The sequence below is a fragment of the Spermophilus citellus genome, assembly GCF_964194105.1.
Source record: "Spermophilus citellus genome assembly, chromosome: 6".
In the NCBI taxonomy this organism is placed as follows: domain Eukaryota; kingdom Metazoa; phylum Chordata; class Mammalia; order Rodentia; family Sciuridae; genus Spermophilus; species Spermophilus citellus.
In genome coordinates this window covers 124632513-124655024 of record NC_138187.1, presented here as the reverse complement: position 1 = coordinate 124655024, position 22512 = coordinate 124632513, and the positions used below count along the sequence as shown (strand labels likewise).

At 33.9% G+C, this 22512-nt stretch overlaps 1 protein-coding gene across 1 annotated transcript in view; it reads right to left on the bottom strand.

Moving 5' to 3' along the window:
* Window positions 1-22512, bottom strand: part of INTS7 (integrator complex subunit 7) — an 89694-nt gene that overhangs the window by 61158 nt on the left and 6024 nt on the right. The window contains exons 2-7 of the mRNA XM_081297839.1: window positions 15240-15369; window positions 14690-14836; window positions 9852-9989; window positions 3681-3727; window positions 1790-1989; window positions 1226-1348 (exon numbers count right to left, since the gene is read on the bottom strand). Of these exons, the coding sequence (XP_081153965.1) occupies window positions 1226-1348; window positions 1790-1989; window positions 3681-3727; window positions 9852-9989; window positions 14690-14836; window positions 15240-15369 (785 nt within the window). The remainder of the gene's footprint in view (window positions 1-1225; window positions 1349-1789; window positions 1990-3680; window positions 3728-9851; window positions 9990-14689; window positions 14837-15239; window positions 15370-22512) is intronic.

Sequence of the window (22512 nt, the reverse complement as noted above, 5' to 3'; positions counted from 1 at the left end):
AAAGCAAATACTAATAATTGCCCCTATCTCTTGGGATATATGTGACTATTAAATCATAATATAAAGTGAAACATGTTTAGAAAATAGCAAGCATACAAACAGAAAAATGGCAGTTTGCTTTCCATTATCTGAAATTCAAAGATTTTTGTTACACTGGATCTCAGATGATGACAAGAGATTAAAAATTAAACCCATGAAAATAAAGACCAAATTCTAATAATTTCACTTTGAATAGCTTTAGTTAGAAAACAGTATATCAGGGCTGGGGATGTGGCTCAAGTGGTAGCGCGCTTGCCTGGCATGCATGCGGCCTGGGTTCGATCCTCTGCACCACATACAAACAAAAATGTTGTGTCCACCAAGAACCAAAAATAAATATTAAAAAATTCTCTCTCTCTCTCTCTCTCTCTCTCTCTCTCTCTCTCTCTCTCTCTCTTTCTTTAAAAAAAAAAATCCGTCTCTAAATAAAATATTAAAAAAAAAGAAAACAGTATATCAGTTATCAGTAATGAGTAAACAAATTTTCTATTTTAAAAAATAAATACAGAATATTAAATTTAAACTAAGAAATGGTTTAAAAGATGTCACCTCAACAGCTTAGAGGGAGATCTGCTTGTGTTTACTAAAGAACATCTTTTGCGCCAGGTGTGGTGGTACATGCCTGTACTCCCAGCAGCTTGGGAGGCTCTGCAAGACCCTATCCAAGAAAAAAAATAAAAAGGGCTGGAGACATGGCTCAGTGCTAAAGCATCCCTGGTACAAAAAAGAAAAGAAAGGAAAAAAAAAAAAAAAAGAACATCTTTTTATCTTCCTGAAAAGGAGAAATGTACTTTGCCAATTTACCCATCTAGCATCTTCCCCATGATAAATCATAGTCAGTCAACACCTAAATTATTCTTCCTACACAGACTAAAGGAGTCAGCAGAAAAAATAATTTAATTGAGTTTCTGAATTAGCCTCAGTGAGGCTACAGGAAAATTAAGAAACTGAGAGATAAGTCTCATTCACTTTAAATAAGCTTAACCACTGAAAGATGGAAATTTCATGTATTCTGCCATTTATAATATAACTTCTGCCAAATATTACAATGCTCTTATTAGAGGTTTTTTCATAATCAGCCACTTAGAAGATGACAGAGACAATATTATGATTCAAAACAATTTATTCTATCATAATATTATACTATATTTTTGTATAAAATATTGATGTTCAAAATTCTGTATACCTGGATATTCTCCCTACTCCAAGTATGTGGTGTTTTATTGGCAAGTAATTTCAGATCTTGAATAGCAAGCCTCTTTACTGCTTTCCTGGGATCATTCTTCAAATACTGCAACAGAAGTTGAATCTGTAAAGGAAGTAAAGTCACTCCGTGAAAAATATTGTCACTGAAATTATCATTTGGGATGCAGTGCTATTTAGTGAAACTCTTATATTTGAGACAAGACGTCAAATCAGAGCCTTCTCACTTAAACAGCTATGGACCCATATTTGTATATAAAATACTACCATTTAACCTATACAGTTCTAGCATAGGGACAGGGATTTAACACTCAAATCCTTTCTTTACTGCCAACTTCACATGTTGCCATGTACTCCCTGACACTCTATTTTCCTTGAGGGCACCCAAGAATCAGTATGAATACAGAGAGGAAAAAGAAAATTCTACTGATCCTTATCAGATAAACTGACTTTGTTACCAAAACTTATGGGTTACCTGCTTTTTTTTTTAAATCATGTATTTAACATGCAAGTTCACTAAAGAACAGGCAGTTTAAAGAAAAATTACCTGCTTAGGTGTATCAACCAAAGATGAAGCTGCAAGCAGAGTAAAAGTGTGCAAAGAAACAATCACCATTTTGGTGGAAGGATAGGACGTGACCAGCTGTTGTAAAAGCTGACGAGCACTGGAAGCCAGGATTGCATCATGGTGCATATGCTGTAAGATGGGGATCAACTTCAGTTTCAAGTCTACTGGTGTAGCTAAACCTAGATACAGAAACAAATGCTCAGAGGTTTCTGATCATCATCCTTAATAACAGTTCAGATTTAAAAGGTCTGACTCAATTAGCAAAATGTCCATTTAAAAACAAATAGCATACTAATACATTATTAATGTTTACAAAATTAAAGGTAATTATATTACTACTAATCAATATGTTCAATAGTTTTCTCCAAAAGTATTTATCTTAATATTAACTTTCCAGTCACATTATATTATATAGTTAGTAGAAAAAATTTTTCAAAAGGCACAGTTGAAAGCAATCATATTTGCTGCCTCTTTCTTCTCATATTAATATGATTATACACACATATACATACACTCAATGGCTACAATAAGATTATATTAACAACTTGAATTATTCCGTCAAATTAACAACTTGAATTATTCCGTCAACAACTTAAGCAAGATCAGTATGTGAATTACACTGTATAAAAAAGTTGTGAAGTTCTCTAAACTTTTTCTGTATAGCAGTGTCTTCCTTTACTGCATATACAGCTTCAACTCCACAAGGAATAACCCCAACGCATCTTTTTTTTTGGTACCAAGGATTGAACCCAGAGGCACCTAACCACTGAGCCACATCCTCAGCCCTTTATTTTATTTAGAGACAGGGTCTCACTGAGTTGGTAGGGACTCACTAAGTTGCTGAGGATGGCTTTGAATTTGTAATCCTCCTGTTTCATCTTCCTGAGCTATTGGGATTACAGGCATGTGCCACGGCACCTGGCTCCCAATGCATTTTAACTAACACCGGAGCTAAACAAATACACATAAAAGATCTTTCTTTTTATAGCATTGCTTTGTGGCCATGAAGAACAAAAATTTTTCAAACATAATGTACTACAAACATGCCAAAAGCTAATTTACACTCTGCAGATCAATGGATTTCCCACTGTGAAAACTGCTGGTATGAATCCAACACTACATTTCACAAACAGCTTAAAATTAAATATCAGATACTCTAAAACTTCTCTGCCATTTTTTTATCTTGAACCCAAACTTTCTTGCAGCCAAGAAAGGCCACTAAATTGCACAATTCACTGGAATGTCATTTACAAGAATACAAAGAAGGTGGTGCTCTATAAAATTGTGCAATGCTGCAGACCCAGAGCTGCCTTCAACAAATGTTATGTACATAAATGGGATTAATACATCATTTAGCAGGTAAAACTGAAAACTAGGGCTTTGTAGGCTAAGGTAAGGAATTTGGATTTGATTCTAGTTGCCACTCGAAGACACTGGAGGGACATCACCAGAGAGAGCGCCAAAGCCCCAGATAACATTGTTCTCCCCCAATTCTGAATGTTTTTCCCCCATTTATCTGCATGCCTCATTCCTTTCCCTCCATGTCTTACTTCATCCATGGCTTCCCCTATCAACATATATAAAATACAAAAGTCCTCCTCCAACCCTGCCATCTACTCTTGGGACTCTCTTTCCTTCTTATCTTATTTTTGTCCATAGCACCTGATATGTCATATATGTATTTCTCTATTGACTCCTCCACCCCTCTAACTAGAATGTAGGTTACATGAGGGCAAGGGCTTTAGTTTATTCATTTCTATACCTAAAGCACCTAGTACAGTTCTGGCATATCAAAGATGCCTAATAAATATGAACTATTATTAATACAAATCCCACTGTTACTTCATATTACTAAATGAAGCATACATACCTTGAATCATTTCACTGATTTTGTTACATATTCCTACAGCAAAATCCCTTTAGAAAGAGAGAACAGCAATAAAATTTTAAATGCAAACAATTAAATTCGCTTAAATTTTCTAAAGACTTGACAGAGAACATAATTAGGACAGGAAAACACAATACTCTAAATCACGACTAATACTCCAAGAATCAGATGCTAGGAGGTAGGGTAAGAAATACAATTAAAACAAAATTCTAACCACCAGATAGCTTATGTGAATACTTTTCTTTTTTTTTTTTTCAAATATTTATTTTTTAGGTGTAGATGGACACAACACAATGCCTTTATTTTTATGTGGTGCTGAGGATTGAACCCGGTTCTGCCACACTAGGCAGCGCTCTACTGCTGAGCCACAATCCCAGCCCATGTGAACACTTTTCTCATGTAGTATTCAAAAAAGATGCCTGGATTTATAAATTTTCTTGCAATTTATATCACTAAATGACAATATCTAAAACAGTCACTATTACTGAATATGATGTTTGAAGCTATACTTTCAATTAAGAAAAACTAACACAAGCTCTGATTATATAACCAATCAAATGGATTCCTAACATAAATTTCAGAAAAAGAACAGGTATGAAGTAGAAGAAATGCTGGAAATATGGATAGAATCATATAAAACTACTTAAAGTTTGCCATGTTTTCAACATTAGATATGTGTATTTTCCAAGGTGCTGTTTTTGATTCTACTTTAGTAGAAACATCAACATATGTTGCAAGATTAATAACATGAATGATTGGCATAAAATACTATTATGGAAAAAAATTATCTAGTATGATCAAATCTGGCTAATTAAGTCATAAGTGATATATAAAACAAAATACTTTCACTCTGGTGTTCAATGGAAATCTAAATATTTCCTGCCATTAAGACATTATCTGTGGGGCTGGGAATATAGCTCAGTAAGTAGAGTGCTTGCCTTGTATGCACAAGGGCCTGGGTTCAATCCCCAGCACCATCACCCCCCCCCCCAAAAAAAAATATATATATATTACTTGTTGTTTTCAGTTTCTTTCTCTTACAACTGAATAGCAGAATTTTCCACAGGCTACATGATACAGGATGACATCATCTCTCAATAGCTAATATGTATGCTTTATATTCTTGTGTCTTCTAGAAATTTCTCTTTTCAGAGTGCTAGGGATGCTAAGACCTTGTGCACTCTATCACTGAGCTATAGGCCCCTAGAAATTTCTAAACTTTTAGACTTAATGTATAAATATGAGAATAACTCAGTTTGTTCTTACTTATTCTAAGTACTTATCTTAGATTATATCTATTATAATCTTTTTAAACTTATTATCAAACAATAAATCATTATTTTGAAATCCTGATGTTTTCCTTGTGTTTATGCAGAAACATATCAATATACTCTGTCTTGCTTTGCAGCAAAAATTATGTTTTTCTAAAATTCTATCTACAACTACTTTGTTTTAGACTTTAACAATATTTTATTTTAAAATAAAAGAAAGTTTATCTGCAAGTAATTTTTCTTATACTTAAGGGTAATTATTAGTTTGAAAAACAGAGATAAGAATAGCTTTCTCAGCCCATAGCTGTACTATGTGAATTTGGAGATGCCGGAAAAGATGAACCTGACTGTTATCAGAGAGTTCTCTAACTCAGAAGAGAGGAATTTATTTTAAAGAAATAGCAAAACTATAAATAAGGAAGAAACATGGCTTGATTTTGAAGAGACTAAAAACTTAGAATGTAAAAAGGACTAAGTATTTTAACTACAGGCATGTTGTGCTCTTTCAAAGAAATAAACTGCTGTTTATAGCTTTTCAACCTAGAAATAAATGATAACTAAGTTAGGCTAGAGAAGAACACACACTAGGTGAGACTTGTGCAACTGATGATACTGAATGCCTGCTGAAGTCAGTGAAGGAAATCAAGGCACCAACACTTTCCAACAAGAGTAACTTTGTTGGGGCTGGGGATATAGCTCAGTTGGTAGAGTGCTTGTCTTGTATGCACAAGGCCCTGGGTTCAATCCCCAGTACCATGTTAAAAAAAAAAAAGTAACTTGTTAGAGATTTGGCTGCATATATAAATTAGTAGCTCATCTACAGAATTTTATTTTTGCCTTTCAAGTGGACAAATCATCTGGCTTTGGCCAGATGCTTTATTGTGCTTATAACTGTATCAGTGCCACTCAATCATAGAGTATCTTCTCTTATGTAAATTCTTGACAAGAAATACTGTTTGTGAAGAAATTTTCACAGTGAGTAATTTTTTTTTAATCTCATGGTGTATTCTGAAATAACAATATTGGCATTTTCACCTATGGTACAAAAACAATGAGGAGTGAAAACTCTCTCAAAGCAGGCCCCAAACTGTATTAACAGTCACTGTATTCTTCACTATTGTATACTCACATAAAAAAAAATGAAAAAAAAAAAAGCCATTTGTACTTCATGTTCTTAGTAAAACACTGAAAATTACTAACTTTACTAAATCTCAACCACTGGGTACATATCTTTTTAACAGTTTTCAGCAAACTGAAAAACACACTAAACAGTAATGTACTTCACAGAAAGTGCCAGTATAATTGGGTTATGACATAAACTGGTTGTTTTTTCACATAATACCATGGTTATTCAGACTTGGCTATTTGACAGACAGATTCTTGAAATATGAATATAGTGAGTTTGTAACCTTGAGGCAAGTAACAAAGTTTTTAAAATTAATTATAATAAGTGTTTTCAAATTTATCCATTAAGATTTTTGATATAAAAACTTAACTTTTTATGGAGTTATAGAATTCTAGAAAATTTGTTCTAGTCACAGTTTGAAAGCTTAATACTTGTCACAATGAAAGCCTTTCCTGATGAAACTGGTGGTGATATTAACAAATATGATCCTTTGATATTATTACACAATGGAATAAATCAACATTTGGATATCCATATAAAACACTGAACCAATATTTTCCAAAACACCAACACATAAGTTTTTCAATTATTCATTTACCTAGATAGCCTTTAAAAATACTCCTCCCTTTTCATACTATGCATCTGTGTCAGACTGGGTTTTCTTCATTACTTGATAATCAAAAAACATGTTACTACAGATATGGTGAATACAAAAGTTGATGTGAGAATCAAGCCATACATTAAAGAGTTTTGCAACAATGGTAGACAATGCCATTCTTCTCACAAACTGGTTTTTGTTTTGGAAAATAATTATTCTCACAAAGATATTCTTATGTTGGGACTGGGATTGTGTCTCAGTGGTAGAGCTCTCCTTTAGCACATGTGAGGGCCTGAGTTCAATCCTCAGCACCACATAAAAATAAATAAACAAAATAAAAGTATTGTGTCCAACTACTTCTAAAAAAATATTTAAAAAGATATTCTTATGTTAATAAATTATGGATTTGTTATTTTAAAAAATAAGTACATAGTTTTCAAATTTATCCATTAAAAATCTTGATATATTCAATATAGCTTATAGTCCATATAAACAAAAGTTCTTTGTGGACCTCAGTAAGGCTTTAGGAGTATAAAGGGATTCTGATAACAACTAGTTTGAAAACTATTGCTCTAGGGTATCAGTCCCACACTTGCATAAGAAAAAGTAAGATATGAATGTCTTTAAGGGTAGAAGGCAAGTGGTATATATTACATACATATAGACGACTAGTTCCTATTTCTGAGAGCTCCTGCACTGTTAATCCTTCTGAATTGTTTAGATTTCTGCATAGGTGGCTCCTCTTTCTCACTCACTTTCAGCTCACGTTACCTCTTTAGAGAGGCTTCCCCTGCTATCCCTAGCTAAAGCTAAATATTTCCTCATTATCTATGTAAAAACTTTTTTAACTTCAAAATTTAAAAATCTGTTATAAGCCTTTAGGGCCAACAAACTGCAAACTAAAAACCTATAGATTTTTTTTTGATCCAATAATAATTTTTAATTCTTAATAAACAAGATAACTTAAAGATAATGGTATTAAATAAAATAATCTGATATTCCAGTTACACACTCCCCACTTCATCCCCCCTTTCTCCCTCAAAATCACACATGACAGCACTGAGCACTTCCCCCTACTAGTAACAACTGGCTATTGTCCAGGGACAACTGTCCCTTTCATATAGAGCCAATGCTCTTGAGTTCAGCACATTCACCCCTAGAGGACACCTCTCTTACTGACAATACTCATCTGGCCCCTAAAGGCATTTGGAGCCTGTCAACTCCCGCTCAGTGACCCAAAGATTGGCTCTTTAAAAATACAAAATTTTAACCTTTTGAATAGGATTAAGTTAATTCTCAAGGTTTGATTTAGCCAGTTACCTTAAGAATCCAAAATTGAGAGAAATACTAAGACAGAAATCCATCAATGTTAGTAAAGACATGTGATCTCAAGCCAGTCATGGGGCAAGAGGTAAACGCTGATATCAAAAATATGTATTTCATTAATTTTATACTGATATATTTGGATAAGTCCTTCAGGTTTTCCTACTGGACCAATTTGGTATTTTTAAAATATCTCAAATACAAGCATATAACACTGAAGCATGGTATGTTAAAACACTTCCTATACAAACTACTAATTTATGTGCTTTCTGGTCATCAATTCCATAAGTGAAGAATTTTTATTTTTTTCTATGTTAGTCTTAAACACTGCTCAAGAGAAATCAGAAATCCTATAGCTGAAATAAAATTAGCTTTTGATAAAACAAGAGTAAAAACTGAACTACAAATGATTTCCATACATAAAATTTAACCACTGAATTATAAATTCATCCAAAATTAGAAGTTAAATTTAGAAAACTATTTTTGGAAGCACTGGACATATATAATTAACCTAACAGATTATAAAGCACACTTTGATAGAGGTAATCAGATGATAACTATTCACAGCTTAACTCCTAGTCAATAAAAAATTTCAGACAGTTCTCTCAATATCGATAACCCAGTAAGAAAAAATTTCCTATTTTCAAAAGCATAAATAGGAGGGGCTGGGGCTGTAGCTCAGCAGCAGATCACTTGTCTCACATGTGTGAAGTACTGGATTTGATCTTCAGCACAACAGTAAAACAAACAAATAAAATAAAGGCATTCTGTCCATCTACAACTACAAAAAAATTTTTTAAAAGCATAAATAGAAACTATATTCAATTATTTCTCTTCTTATTTATTAATGTTGAGCTGTGAAATTAAAAATCATATGCTTCCTATACTCTTCTCTTCCAATGAGTAATCACAGAATTCTTTGAGATTTGATAAAATCAGCTGAAGAGAAAATTATGCATATATAATTAAAACTGGAAGAAAGTTGGTGATTATGTCAAGTTTTATCAAATTTAACAGACTTTATTGAAATTGCTATTTATTATTTGCCTGATTATAAAACTAAAGCTAGTTCATGGCAAGATGTAAAGAAACTTAGAAAATTATGCCATCTTATCACCCAGAGACAACATTTTTATATATATCCTTTGAACCCTTTTTCTATTCCATAAATACAAATATTTATTGTTATAAGTTAACATTAAAACTAGCATTCTTAGCAGCAAATGCTAGTATGCACTACTGACTCCTTAGAATAAATTCTTAGAAGTGGATTTTCTGGGTTAAAGGGATATATATTTTTAAGGTTTTCATACATATTGCCAGAATGGTCTCCAGAAAGCAATGCTAATTTTGATGTGGGCCAAGGGGATATTACTTTTTATAGAGGTAAGCATACAAGTCAGATCATAGTTAACATCTCAGCTAAAAAAAATCTTCTCTAATATAATATTCTGAAAAGATTAAGTTGGGTTTAATTCAAATTACTGTCTCTGTCAAACTGTACATGGCTGTATATAAATAGTTTGACAAGGAAACAGTAATAAAATAGCAATTTAGTACCTTGAGTGGGTGTGCAGAAGATTCTTCAGTGGACAAAGCTGCTGCTACCCCATGAAACCTTCCTAAATCACTCTATGCTGATCTTGTCCTCTGGAAACCAACATCTGAATTAAGCTTTCTATAAGTCTTGTTTCCCCTACATGTTGTAAATCCTCTTGGAAAAAACACCCTGTGATTTACACTTTTTGTAACCCATAATGTTTATATATACAATAACCAGTTATTCCTTCAAAAAAATCTTGGGAAGCCAAATTACTACAATTGCCTGTGCTTACTTTGACTGTGCAGAGAAGTTTGCAGCAGCAAAAACAGCAGCTTCAACTTCTACATTATCATGTGAATCCAAACTCTGACGAATACTGTGATGAGCATTCTTCCTTTCAGGAATTATTGATGCCAGACTTCCCAACATCCTGCAGTAATAGAGAAACCCAAGAACTGAATAAATTCAAGGTCAGGAAAGGAAGAAGCAAAGCAAGCTAGATTATCAGAACTAAAGTTTGTAGGCCATTCCATTTCAGGTGAATAAAGCTTAACTTCAGGAATCAAGCAATGAGTGGAATTCTAAACACTTTTACATACTTTAATATGCCAGAGCTATCAAAATGGCTTACTTAACACAAAAAGTTTCAAAAAAATCATCTTGAAATACATCCAAGGTACCAAATAGGGCCCCCAAAAGAAACTTTTTAAATTACTAAAGCATTAAAATATCAATTTTCCAGGGTTGAATGAAGTACATTTTAGCAAAGCATTAAGAATATAACATTTTTACTATTAAGCAGATTCACAAAGTAAATCAGTAAAACTTCCAAGACTTTTTCCCTCACATCAATAAATAATGGTATCTTGATTTTCAAATCTGTCTTCAGTATCAAGAGAACAGAGGTAGAGGATGCCCCCTAGAGCTCATACCAGAATCAGCAACAGTGAGGAAGTTAACTTCTAGAAAACACAATTCATTTTATATAATAAATAATAATAAAATCATAGATTTGAAAAAGAAAAAATCCATTGTTTGCAATATAAACTACAGAAAATAAAGCCTGAAAAATCCTTTTGGCAGAAAGCTACGGATTTTAGAAAACTGCAAAACAATGAAATAAACAGAACCTACAATGTTCCTATAATAATAACCTTCCTAAAATTAACATCCTAAGTGAATAATAAAGTTAATTTCCAACTTAACATGTTTTCACCTAATGATTTTATGGAGCTATAACTGATTAGAACTAAGTAGTTGAGTTCTTATAAAATAAATACAAATGAACTAAATTTGTAATTTATAAACAACTTCAACAAAAAGTTTTGAAATTGTACATTAAAAACAAAACAAAACAGAAAAGGCTACCAATGTAATATATTTTTTTTACCAGAAAAGATCACCATATATTTTATTACATAGTAACAAACTTTTAGCCAGGTTTTATTAATATTAAGATCCATTCTGTACCATATCTTCTTTATACAACATAAACTGTAGTCAAATACACTCACTTACATGCCCAAATCCTTTTCAAAGATCCATCTTAATAGCCAGATTTTTTTTCAATTCTATGGAGATTTCTAAATGTCTTCTGGCATATTTCTTCATTTTATCATACAGGAAATAACTTAAGGTGGATTTTTTTTTCATTTTACATCAACAAAAGTAATTTACTTCATATCAGTTCATTGGAATGTGAATTAAAACTAGAACAAGTCTCTCTAAACAGAATAGCCATACTTCTTTTTAGCTGACTAGTCCACTGTTCCCCATTATCTTTTTTTTCCTTTCTTCCTTTTTTTTTTGGGTGGGGGGCGGGCAGGTCACTGGGGATTGAACTCAGGGGCATTTGACCATTGAGTCACATCTCCAGCCCTATTTTGTATTTTATTTAGAGACAGGGTCTCACTGAGTTGCTTAGCGCCTCATTTTTGCTGAAGCTGACTTTGAATTTGAGATCCTCCTGCCTTAGCCTCCTGAGCCGCTGGGATTACAGGTGTCCACCACCATGCCTGGAGAAAAACACATTATCTTTTGAAAATTATAAAAGCAACAAATTATGCCCCCTCCTTTTAAAAGAAGAACATTCTGAGAACTGCATTGTATACACTGAATATGTATGGTAGTTAACTGTGGTAAGCACATGTATGGCTAAGTTAATTGGTTTATCATTGCCAACATCTGGGGAGGCTTTCACATAGTCACAGTTTGAAATTGTCTGCATACATACATACATATGTATGTATGTGTGTATGTGTGTGTATATATATATATATATATATATATATATATATATATATATGTATGTATATATTCTGAAACATATACTATTTAACTTGTAAATACAAAAACATAAGGGACATGATGCTGATTTACAACTTCTACATTAAAACATAACACTGGAAGTAATTGTGTTCCTGGATTTCAGGTCCTAAAAGAAGTTTTTCTCTGCTTTGTATGTAATGCCTAAAACATATATCTGAAAAATTATTGGTACTAGCATATATAAGAAACTCACATAACTTTATAATAAAAAGATAAATAACATAAGATGGGCAAAAGACACTTTTTAAGAAGATATGAGCTGGGCATGGTGGCGCATGCCTATAATCTCAGCAGCTTGAGAATGAGGCAGGAGGATCGTGAGCTCAAAGGTACCTCAGTAACTTAGCAAGGCCCTAAGCAACTCAATGAGACCCTGTCTCTAAATAAATATTATTTTGTGTATTTTGATGTGGCTCAGTGGTTAAGCCTGTCTGGGTTCAATCCCCCACTATCCAAAAAAAAAAAAAAAAAAAAAAAAAAAAAAAAAAAAAAAGATATAAGCAGCCAAAAGGTACATGAAAAAGTACTTAACATCATTACTGCCAAAGTAAAGTCACTATACATCCATTAGAACGACTAAAACTTTTAAAAAACTAACATCAAAAGTTTTGGCAAGGTGTGAAGCAGGCAGAACTCTCATACATTGCTGGGGGAGATATTAAATGGCAAGAACACTAGAAAAAAGTCTAGCAATTTCTTATAAAATTAAATATACATTATGAATGATCCAGTGATTTTACTCAGAGGTATACACCCACCAGAAAATAAAGCATGTTCACAAAAGATCTCATACAAGAAGAATGTTCATAGCAGCTTTATTTTTAATAGCAACAAACTGAAAATAAATGTGTTTGTTGTTAAGAAAATAGATAAATAAATTGTTATAGTGATACAATAGAAAACTACTCACCATTAAAAAATGGTTATTGATATACATGGGTTAATCTCAAAAACACTATGTTGCGTCAAAGAAGTCTCACACAAAAGGATTCCTATTGCCTGAGTCCATCCACATAAAGTTTGAAAACACAAAAACTACTAGTCTATGATAGCAAAAAGTCAAATGAGTAGTTACTTCTGGGAGGTGATTGTGGGTCCAGCTCAGAAGGGGTACACAGAGATTTCTAGAGTGATGGTAAATTCAGTATTTTCAAAAGGGTTGGGGATACATGAGGCAATTGTCATAATCAGTAAATATACATGTAAAATTTGTGCTTTGCACTGTAGGCAAATTTTCATTAAAAAAAAAAAAAACAGATAATTTTTTTTACCAGAAAAGATCACTTTTCTCCTTGAAACTGAACTTTCTTTTTGAGAACTTTCTAGAAATTACTGGTTTTATCAATTAGAGCAGTCCTTACAGAAGAAATGAGGCAAGGCTCAACTGCTACCTACGAGAAGGGCAAGAACGCAAAATGAATGGAATATTCAAACATTAAGCTACTTCTTTTCAAAATATTCACACTAGCTCTAATTATTTGTAAAATTTATCTATTCCTTAAATTCTATTCTTCTTCTTTATTATCCTGATTAAAAAAAAAAACATACTTGTAAAAAAAAAAAAGAATTCAAACCTTATAAAATCATACAAAGTCTCTTATAATCCACATCCCAATGATCCTGCCCAAAATCATCACTTTTAACAGGATATGTTCCTCCATATTTTCACTGAGTCAAATAAATACACACCTTAGTATTAACTGACTAAAATTAGTAAAAATGTAAATCATCTGATCATTTTTTAAACTTAGTTATCTCTGTATATTAGTACATACAGACATGTCATTCTTTGAAATTGATGTAAATTAACTGTTCTCATATTGTTAGCATGATTCCCCCCAATTTATCATTGTAAAATAACACTGTGATCATCCATATACATCTTCACCAACTTATTAACTGACTTTAAAACCATATATTGTTCAATTTAATCTCTCAAAAGAAAAGGAATAACAAAAGCACTTAATTATGAACAAAAAGAACTGATGTTTGAAGTGGAAAAAACTAAACTCAGGCAGAAGTGACATCTTGGACCTCCTGATCAAAAAGAGGATTGTCTGGGCAGGGAGAGTCAGAAATAAAAATTATAATTTAGGAAAATAAATTTCAAAAACTCCCCTAAAATTATACATATAAAAAATTATGGTTCACATAGGATATGAAGCTTACAAAAGGAAATTTGAACAAAATAAAAATTTAAAAAAGAAGTGCCAAGAAAGAAAAGGAAAGACTAAAGAAACTACAGTGGTTTATCCAGTGTTCTCCAAGAAATTCTAACATAAACTATCACATGCAAAAATGAGCACATAAGGGGCTGGGGATGTGGCTCAAGCAGTAGCGCGCTCGCCTGGCATGCGTGCGGCCCGGGTTCGATCCTCAGCACCACATACCAACAAAGATGTTGTGTCCACCGAGAACTAAAAAATAAATATTAAAAAATTCAAAAAAAAAAAATGAGCACATAACCAAGGTGAATGTAGAAAACAGACAGAAAACAAGGTCAAGAAGGCAAAAGTTCAAAAGGAACTGAGGCTAAGCTATATTGAAATTCACCAAGTTATTTGATCAGAACTCCCACCTACATAGAGGAATGTTTCAAATACAAGTTAGGCAACAATTTACCACCAAAACAGTAATACAGATGTTAATTGAAAAGAATTTCAGATTAGGATATTACCACATTTTTGCACTGAGTCTTAGTCAAAACCCAAAATAAATCTCTAATATTTAAAATCAAACAAGTAAGTACATTGCCTTTAGTTACAGCTTAGTCTTAGGATGAATGATTATTGAACAGCATACCGGAGTGTGATGGCTCTTGCTACAGGATCATTACTATGAATCACAGAGAAAATTCTCTTCACAAATTCATCCACATTTAGGATCTTCTCCAAATGCTTCTCACTTTGTTGGGTAACTTTAAGAACACATAGCCTCAGAAAATTGTTTCTAGGAAAACCAGAGATAATATAATTGAATCACTTTAGGAAAGTAAAATCTGGGATTAAAGCAACATTAAAGATATTAAACTTTAGCAACAAGCAAATGTTTTTCCAGCTTATCATTATCTGTTTCACCACTGAAAGGGTTACCTGAAGTCTGTACTTGAAGAGGATACCAACCATAAACACAGCTATGCCCTAAAGAAGTAAATACTCTCTGAATCATATTCTTCATTTTTGCTAAGTGTCATTAAATCTCATACTAAGGTGTAGTGCACACTGCAATATGCTCCACTAAAATGGTAAGTAACCATGGAGAAGTCCCAAAGGGAAAAAAGAAAACCATAACACAAAACAAAAAAATATGAACAATACATGCTTTAGAATAGTGAGGCTTTTGAAAGACTTACCCAACTCTGAAAACATCAGCTAACTTTAGGAATGCAGAATTGATGAGAATAGGAAATGGATACTTCTGAAAAAGCCTGGGAAAGCGGACAACTGCTTCACACTGTTCACCAAGTTTGCCAGATCTTAGACCTATCAAAAACATGAAAGGAGAGCACAACTTAAAAATTTGTGTCTGCAAGTCAAAAAAAGCAGACACCAACTTATTACACAGTAAGGTAACAATCATTCTTTTTTTTTTTTTTTTTTTTAGTGAGAGAGGAGAGAGAGAGAGAGAGAGAGAGTTTTTTTTTAATATTTATTTTTTAGTTCTCGGCGGACACAACATCTTTGTTGATATGTGGTGCTGAGGATCAAATCCGGGCCGCACGCATGCCAGGCGAGCGCGCTACCGCTTGAGCCACATCCCCAGCCCAACAATCATTCTTAATAATTACATAAAGTACAACCATAATTCATTTCTCATTTAAAAATAGTACATAAATTAGTAATTTGATAAATTGATACTTTTAGATACATAATAATGAAAAAGAAAAATAATTTTAAAGGTCAGTAGTAAATTAAGGCTCTTCAGGGACATAAAATAAATGCCAAAAAATTTCTAAACCACAGAAATTATGTTCTCTGACCACAATGGAATTAAATTAAAAAGAGTAAAATATTGGGGTTGGGACTTTGAAATCGAGAAGATCCTGGAACAATGTATTTCAAACGCTGAAAAATAATGGATTCCAACCAAGAATACTGTATCCAGCAAAATTAAGCTTCAGATTTGACAATGAAATTAAAATCTTTCACGATAAACAAAAGCTAAAAGAATTCGCATGCCAGAAAGCCAGCACTGCAAAGCGTTTTGAGCAAAATACTACAAGAAGAGGAATTGAAAAATAGTGCCCCAAACTAACAGCAGGAGGTATCTCAGTAAAGGGGGAGGAAAATAACCAAAAAGTAAAAACTAGCCAAACCAAAATAAATAAATAAATAAATATGACTGGAAGTACAAATCATATTTCAATTGTAACCTTAAATGTTAATGGCCTAAACTCACCAATCAAGAGACATAGGCTAGTAACCTGGATCAAAAAAACAAATCCAACAATATGCTGCCTTCAGGAGACTCATATGATAGGAAAAGACATACACAGGCTGAAGGTAAAAGGTTGGGAAAAATCATACCACTCACATGGCCCTCGGAAGCAAGCAGGAGTGGCCATACTCATATCGAATAAAATCAACTTCAAACCTAAGTTAACCAAAAGGGATAAAGAAGGACACTATATACTGTTAAAAGGAACCATCCACCAACAAGACATAACAATTATCAATTTGTATGCACCAAACAATGGAGCTGCAACGTTCATAAAACAAACTCTCCTCAAGTTCAAGAGTCAAACAGACTACAACACAATAATTATGGGTGACTTCAACACACCGCTCTCTCCATTAGACAGATCCTCTAGACAAAAGCTGAATAAAGAAACTATTGAACTCAATAGCACAATCAATAACCTAGACTTAACCGACATATATAGAATATATCAACCATCATCAAGTGGATACATGTTCTTCTCAGCAGCACATGGATCCTACTCAAAGGACCATATATTATGCCATAGGGCAACTCTTAGTAAATATAAAGGCGTGGAGATAATACCATGCACCATATCTGATCATAATGGAATGAAACTGGAAATCAATGATAAAAGAAGGAAGGAAAAATCCTGCATCACATGGAGAATGAACAATATATTACTGAATGATCAATGGGTTACAGAAGACATAAAGGAGGAGATAAAAAAATTCTTAGAGACAAATGACAATACAGACACAACATACCGGAATCTATGGGACACAATAAAAGCAGTTTTAAGAGGGAAATTCATTTCTTGGAGTTCTTTCCTCAAAAAAAGAAAAAAACCAACAAATAAATGAACTCACACTACACCTCAAAAACCTAGAAAAGGAAGAGCAAAACAACAGCAAATGTAGTAGAAGACAAGAAATAATTAAAATTAGAGCAGAAATCAATGAAATTGAAACAAAAAAAAAAAAAACATTGAAAAAATTGAAAAAACTAAAAGTTGGTTCTTTGAAAAAATAAATAAGATCGACAGGCCCTTAGCCATGCTAACAAAGAGAAGAAGAGAGAGAACTCAAATTACTAACATACGGGATGAAAAAGGCAATATCACAACAGACACTACAGAAATACAGAAGATAATTAGAAAGTATTTTGAAACCCTATATTCCAATAAAATAGAAGATAGTGAAGATATCGATAAATTTCTTAAGTCATACGATCTGTCCAGATTGAGTCAGGAAGACACACACAATTTAAACAGACCAATAACAAAGGAAGAAATTGAAGAAGCCATCAATAGACTACTAACCAAAAAAAGCCCTGGACCGGATGGGTATACAGCGGAGTTTTACAAAACCTTCAAAGAAGAATTAATACCAATACTTTTCAAGCTATTTCAAGAAATAGAAAAAGAAGGAGCTCTTCCAAATTCATTCTATGAGGCCAACATCACCCTGATCCTGAAACCAGAAAAAGACACTTCAAAGAAAGAAAACTACAGACCAATATCTCTAATGAACTTGGATGCAAAAATTCTCAATAAAATCCTGGCGAATTGAATACAAAAGCATATCAAAAAAATTGTGCACCATGATCAAGTGCTGAGGGCCATTACCAAGTAGGAAATTTCCTTGCCAGCGTACCCCATGTTAATTTCGCTGTTGACATTGCATGTTAGGTGACCCTGCCCAAGGACGAGGGTGGATCCAGGATTAGGGTGTATCCTGCAGTTTGAGGAAGTATCCCAATCCTTGGGTTTAGGGCGTTCCCAGTTTAAGACCTTGGATTTTAGGGAAGTTGGATGTTGAGGATTATTGCTGCTGGAATTAGGGCGTTCCCGCTGCCTAAGCTCCTGTTGAACTCTCGTGAGATTCAGAGAGCATTTTGGGAAATAAGCCTCGTGGAGTAGGTGAATTGGGCGGCAGGAGAACTGGGATTGCCCCAGAACGTGTGTGGAGGCCGGTGTGAGTTCGAGAATAAAGATTTGCTGTTTGAATCTACAAAGCTGTGTGGTGGCTCGTGATTCGGTGCCCAGCCAAGACTGCGGCAATCAAGTAGGATTCATCCCTAGGATGCAAGGCTGGTTCAATATACGGAAATCAATAAATACTATTCACCACATCAATAGACTTAAAGACAAGAACCATATGATCATCTCGATAGATGCAGAAAAAGCATTTGACAAAGTACAGCATCCCTTTATGTTCAAAACACTAGAAAAACTAGGGATAACAGGAACTTACCTCAACATTGTAAAAGCTATATATGCTAAACCTCAGGCTAGCATCATCCTAAATGGAGAAAAACTGAAGGCATTCCCTCTAAAATCTGGAACAAGACAGGGATGCCCTCTATCACCACTTCTATTCAATTTAGTTCTTGAAATACTAGCCAGAGCAATTAGACAGACAAAAGAAATTAAAGGCATAAAAATAGGAAAAGAAGAACTTAAATTATCACTATTTGCGGATGACATGATAATATATTTAACAGACCCAAAAGGGTCTACAAAGAAACTGCTAGAGTTAATAAATGAATTCAACAAAGTGGCAGGTTATAAAATCAACACGCATAAATCAAAGGCATTCCTGTATATCAGCGACAAAACTTCTGAAATGGAAATGAGGAAAACCACTCCATTCACAATATCCTCAAAGAAAATAAAATACTTGGGAATCAACCTAACAAAAGAGGTGAAAGATTTATACAATGAAAACTACAGAATCCTAAAGAGAGAGATAGAAGAAGATCTTAGAAGATGGAAAAATGTACCCTGTTCATGGATAGGCAGAACTAACATCATCAAAATGGCGATATTACCCAAAGTTCTCTACAGGTTTAATGCAATGCCAATCAAAATCCCAACGGCATTTCTTATAGAAATAGATAAAGCAATCATGAAATTCATATGGAAAAACAAAAGACCCAGAATAGCAAAAGCAATTCTAAGCAGGAAGTGTGAATCTGGAGGTATAGCGATACCAGAGTTCAAACTGTACTACAAACCAATAGTAACAAAAACAGCGTGGTACTGGTACCAAAACAGGCAGGTAAACCAATGGTACAGAATAGAGGACACAGAAACCAATCCACAAAATTACAACTTTCTTATATTTGATAAAGGGGCTAAAAGCATGCAATGGAGGAAGGATAGCATCTTCAACAAATGGTGCTGGGAAAATTGGAAATCCATATGCAACAAAATGAAACTGAATCCCTTTCTCTCGCCATGCACAAAAGTTAACTCAAAATGGATCAAGGAGCTAGATATCAAATTAGAGACACTGCCTCTGATAGAAGGAAAAGTTGGCTACGATCTACATACTGTGGGGTCGGGCTCCAAATTCCTTAATAGGACGCCCATAGCCCAAGAGTTATATACAAGAATAAATAAATGGGACTTACTTAAACTAAAAAGTTTTTTCTCAGCAAGAGAAACAATAAGAGAGGTAAATAGAGAGCCTACATCCTGGGAACAAATTTTTACCCTTCACATTTCAGATAGAGCCCTAATATCCAGAATATACAAAGAACTCAAAAAATTAAACAATAAGATAACAAATAACCCAATCAACAAATGGGCCAAGGACCTGAACAGACACTTCACAGAGGAGGGCATACAATCAATCAACAAGTACATGAAAAAATGCTCACCATCTCTAGCAGTCAGAGAAATGCAAATCAAAACCACCCTAAGATACCATCTCACTCCAGTAAGATTGGCAGCCATTATGAAGTCAAACAACAATAAGTGTTGGCGAGGATGTGGGGAAAAGGGTGCACTTGTACACTGCTGGTGGGACTGCAAATTGGTAAGGCCAATTTGGAAAGCAGTATGGAGATACCTGGGAAAGCTGGGAATGGATCCACCATTTGACCCAGCTATCGCCCTCCTCGGCCTATTCCCTGAGGATCTTAAAAGAGCATACTATAGGGATACAGCCACATCAATGATCATAGCGGCACAATTCACAATAGCTAGACTGTGGAACCAACCTAGATGCCCTTCAATAGATGAATGGATAAAAAAAATGTGGCATCTATACACAATGGAGTACTACGCAGCACTAAAAAATGACAAAATCATAGAATTTGCAGGGAAATGGATGGCATTAGAGCAGATTATGCTAAGCAAAGCTAGCCAATCCTTAAAAAACAAATGCCAAATGTCTTCTTTGATATAAAGAGAGCAACTAAGAACAGAACAGGGAGGAAGAGCATGAGGAAAACATTAATATTAAACAGAGACGAGTGGGGAGAGAGAAAGGGAGAGAGAAGGGAAAGCATATGGAAATGGTAGGAGACCCTCAATGTTACACAAAATTACACAGAAGAGGTTGTGAGGGGAAAGGGGGGAAACAAGGGAGAGAACTGAACAACAGCAGATGAGGTAGAGAGGGATGATGGGAGGGGAGGGGAGGGGGGATAGTAGGGGATAGGAAAGGTAGCAGAATACAACAGTCACTAATATGCCATTATGTAAAAATGTGAGTGTGTAACCGATGTGATTCTGCAATTTGTATTTGGGGTAAAAATGGGAGTTCATAACCCAATTGAGTCAAATGTATGAAAGATGATATATCATGAGCTTTGTAATGTTTTGAACAACCAATACAAACTAAACAAAAAAAAATCCTAAACCACAGAATTTATGTTCTCTGACCACAATGGAATTAAATTAAAAAGAGTAAAATATTGGGGTTGGGACTGTGGCTCAGTGGTAGCACACTTGCCTGGTATGTGTGAGGCTCTGGGTTCGATTCTCAGTACCACGTATAAATAAATAAAAAAATAAAGATCTATCAACAACTAAAAAAATATTAAAAGAGTAAAGTATCTAGAAACCTCCCAAATATTTGGTAATTAAGCAATGCACATCTAAATAACCCACAGATGAAAGAAGAAATCAGAAGAAAATTAGGAAAGTATTTTGAACTGTATGAAAACGAAAATACAATTTGTGGGATATTTAGTGCTTCAAGGAACATTTATGACATTAACTATATTAGGAAAGAAGAAAGGAATCCAATCAATGATCTAACAAGGATGCCAACATAATTCAATGTGGAAAAGATAACCCTTTTAACATGTGATTCTTAAAAAATTAGATATCCAAAAGAAAAAAAAAGTTAACCTCAACCCTTAACTTGCTCTATAATCAAAAATTAACTAAAAATATGAATCTAAGATGTAAGATTGAAATATAAGAGCTAAAATTATAAATTGTAGAAGAAAATGGGGAAAATTTTCACAAGCTTGTGTTAGGCAAAGAATTCTTAGATTAAAATACAAAAAGCATGATCCATAAAATTAAAAAGTAGCAGCTAAATTCCACTGAAATTAAAATTTCTGAATGAAAATAGAGAATGGTCAAAATAGCAGTTAAAGCAGGGCATAGTGGCATCTGCCTGTAATACCAGCTACTTGGGAGGCTGAGACAAGAGGATTAGAAGTTCAAGGCTAGCCTGGACAATTTAGTGAGACCCTGTCTCAAGGTAAAATTAAAAAGGGCTGGGGGTGTAGCTCAGTGGTAGAGTGCTTGCCTAGCATGTGTGAAGCCCTGGGTTTAATCCCTAGTACTGGGGAAAACAAAACAACAACAACAAAGCAATTAATCATAATAATGATGATGTATCCTAAGTGCTTATTCTGTGTCAGATGCTCTACTAAAGTACTTTACAAGTAATAACGTCTCATATAATCACAGAAGCTAGGCACTATTATCTTCCCCATTTTCAAGATGAAGAAAAAGGCAAAAAACTTTCCTAAAAAAGAGCTAACAAATGGCTAAGATTCAAATCCTGGTAGTCTGCTTCCAGAGCTTATGGTCCTAAACCATTATGTTAAAATTCATCTCTAGCAAGCAAGTAGAAAGACAGATTAAAATTAAAGAATAAAACATTTGAATTAGTGATTTCAGAGTGGCAAAATTCTGAAGGATGACAAATTCCAGGAAATTGAGGAAAAATAACAAATTATGGTAATCTTAAAGTTCTGATCAAGTTTCAAAACAGCAAAAATTTCTAGATAGCATGTATTAGTAGCTCTTAGTTGCAAGCTGCACAGAAGCTAACTGGCTGTAAGTAGAAAATTGGTTTATTACAAGACTAATAAACAAAAATTTAAGGCTAAATTTCTAAGAGCATTAATACCACACTGCCAAATTGATTACATGAGGACACCTAGCATTGCTA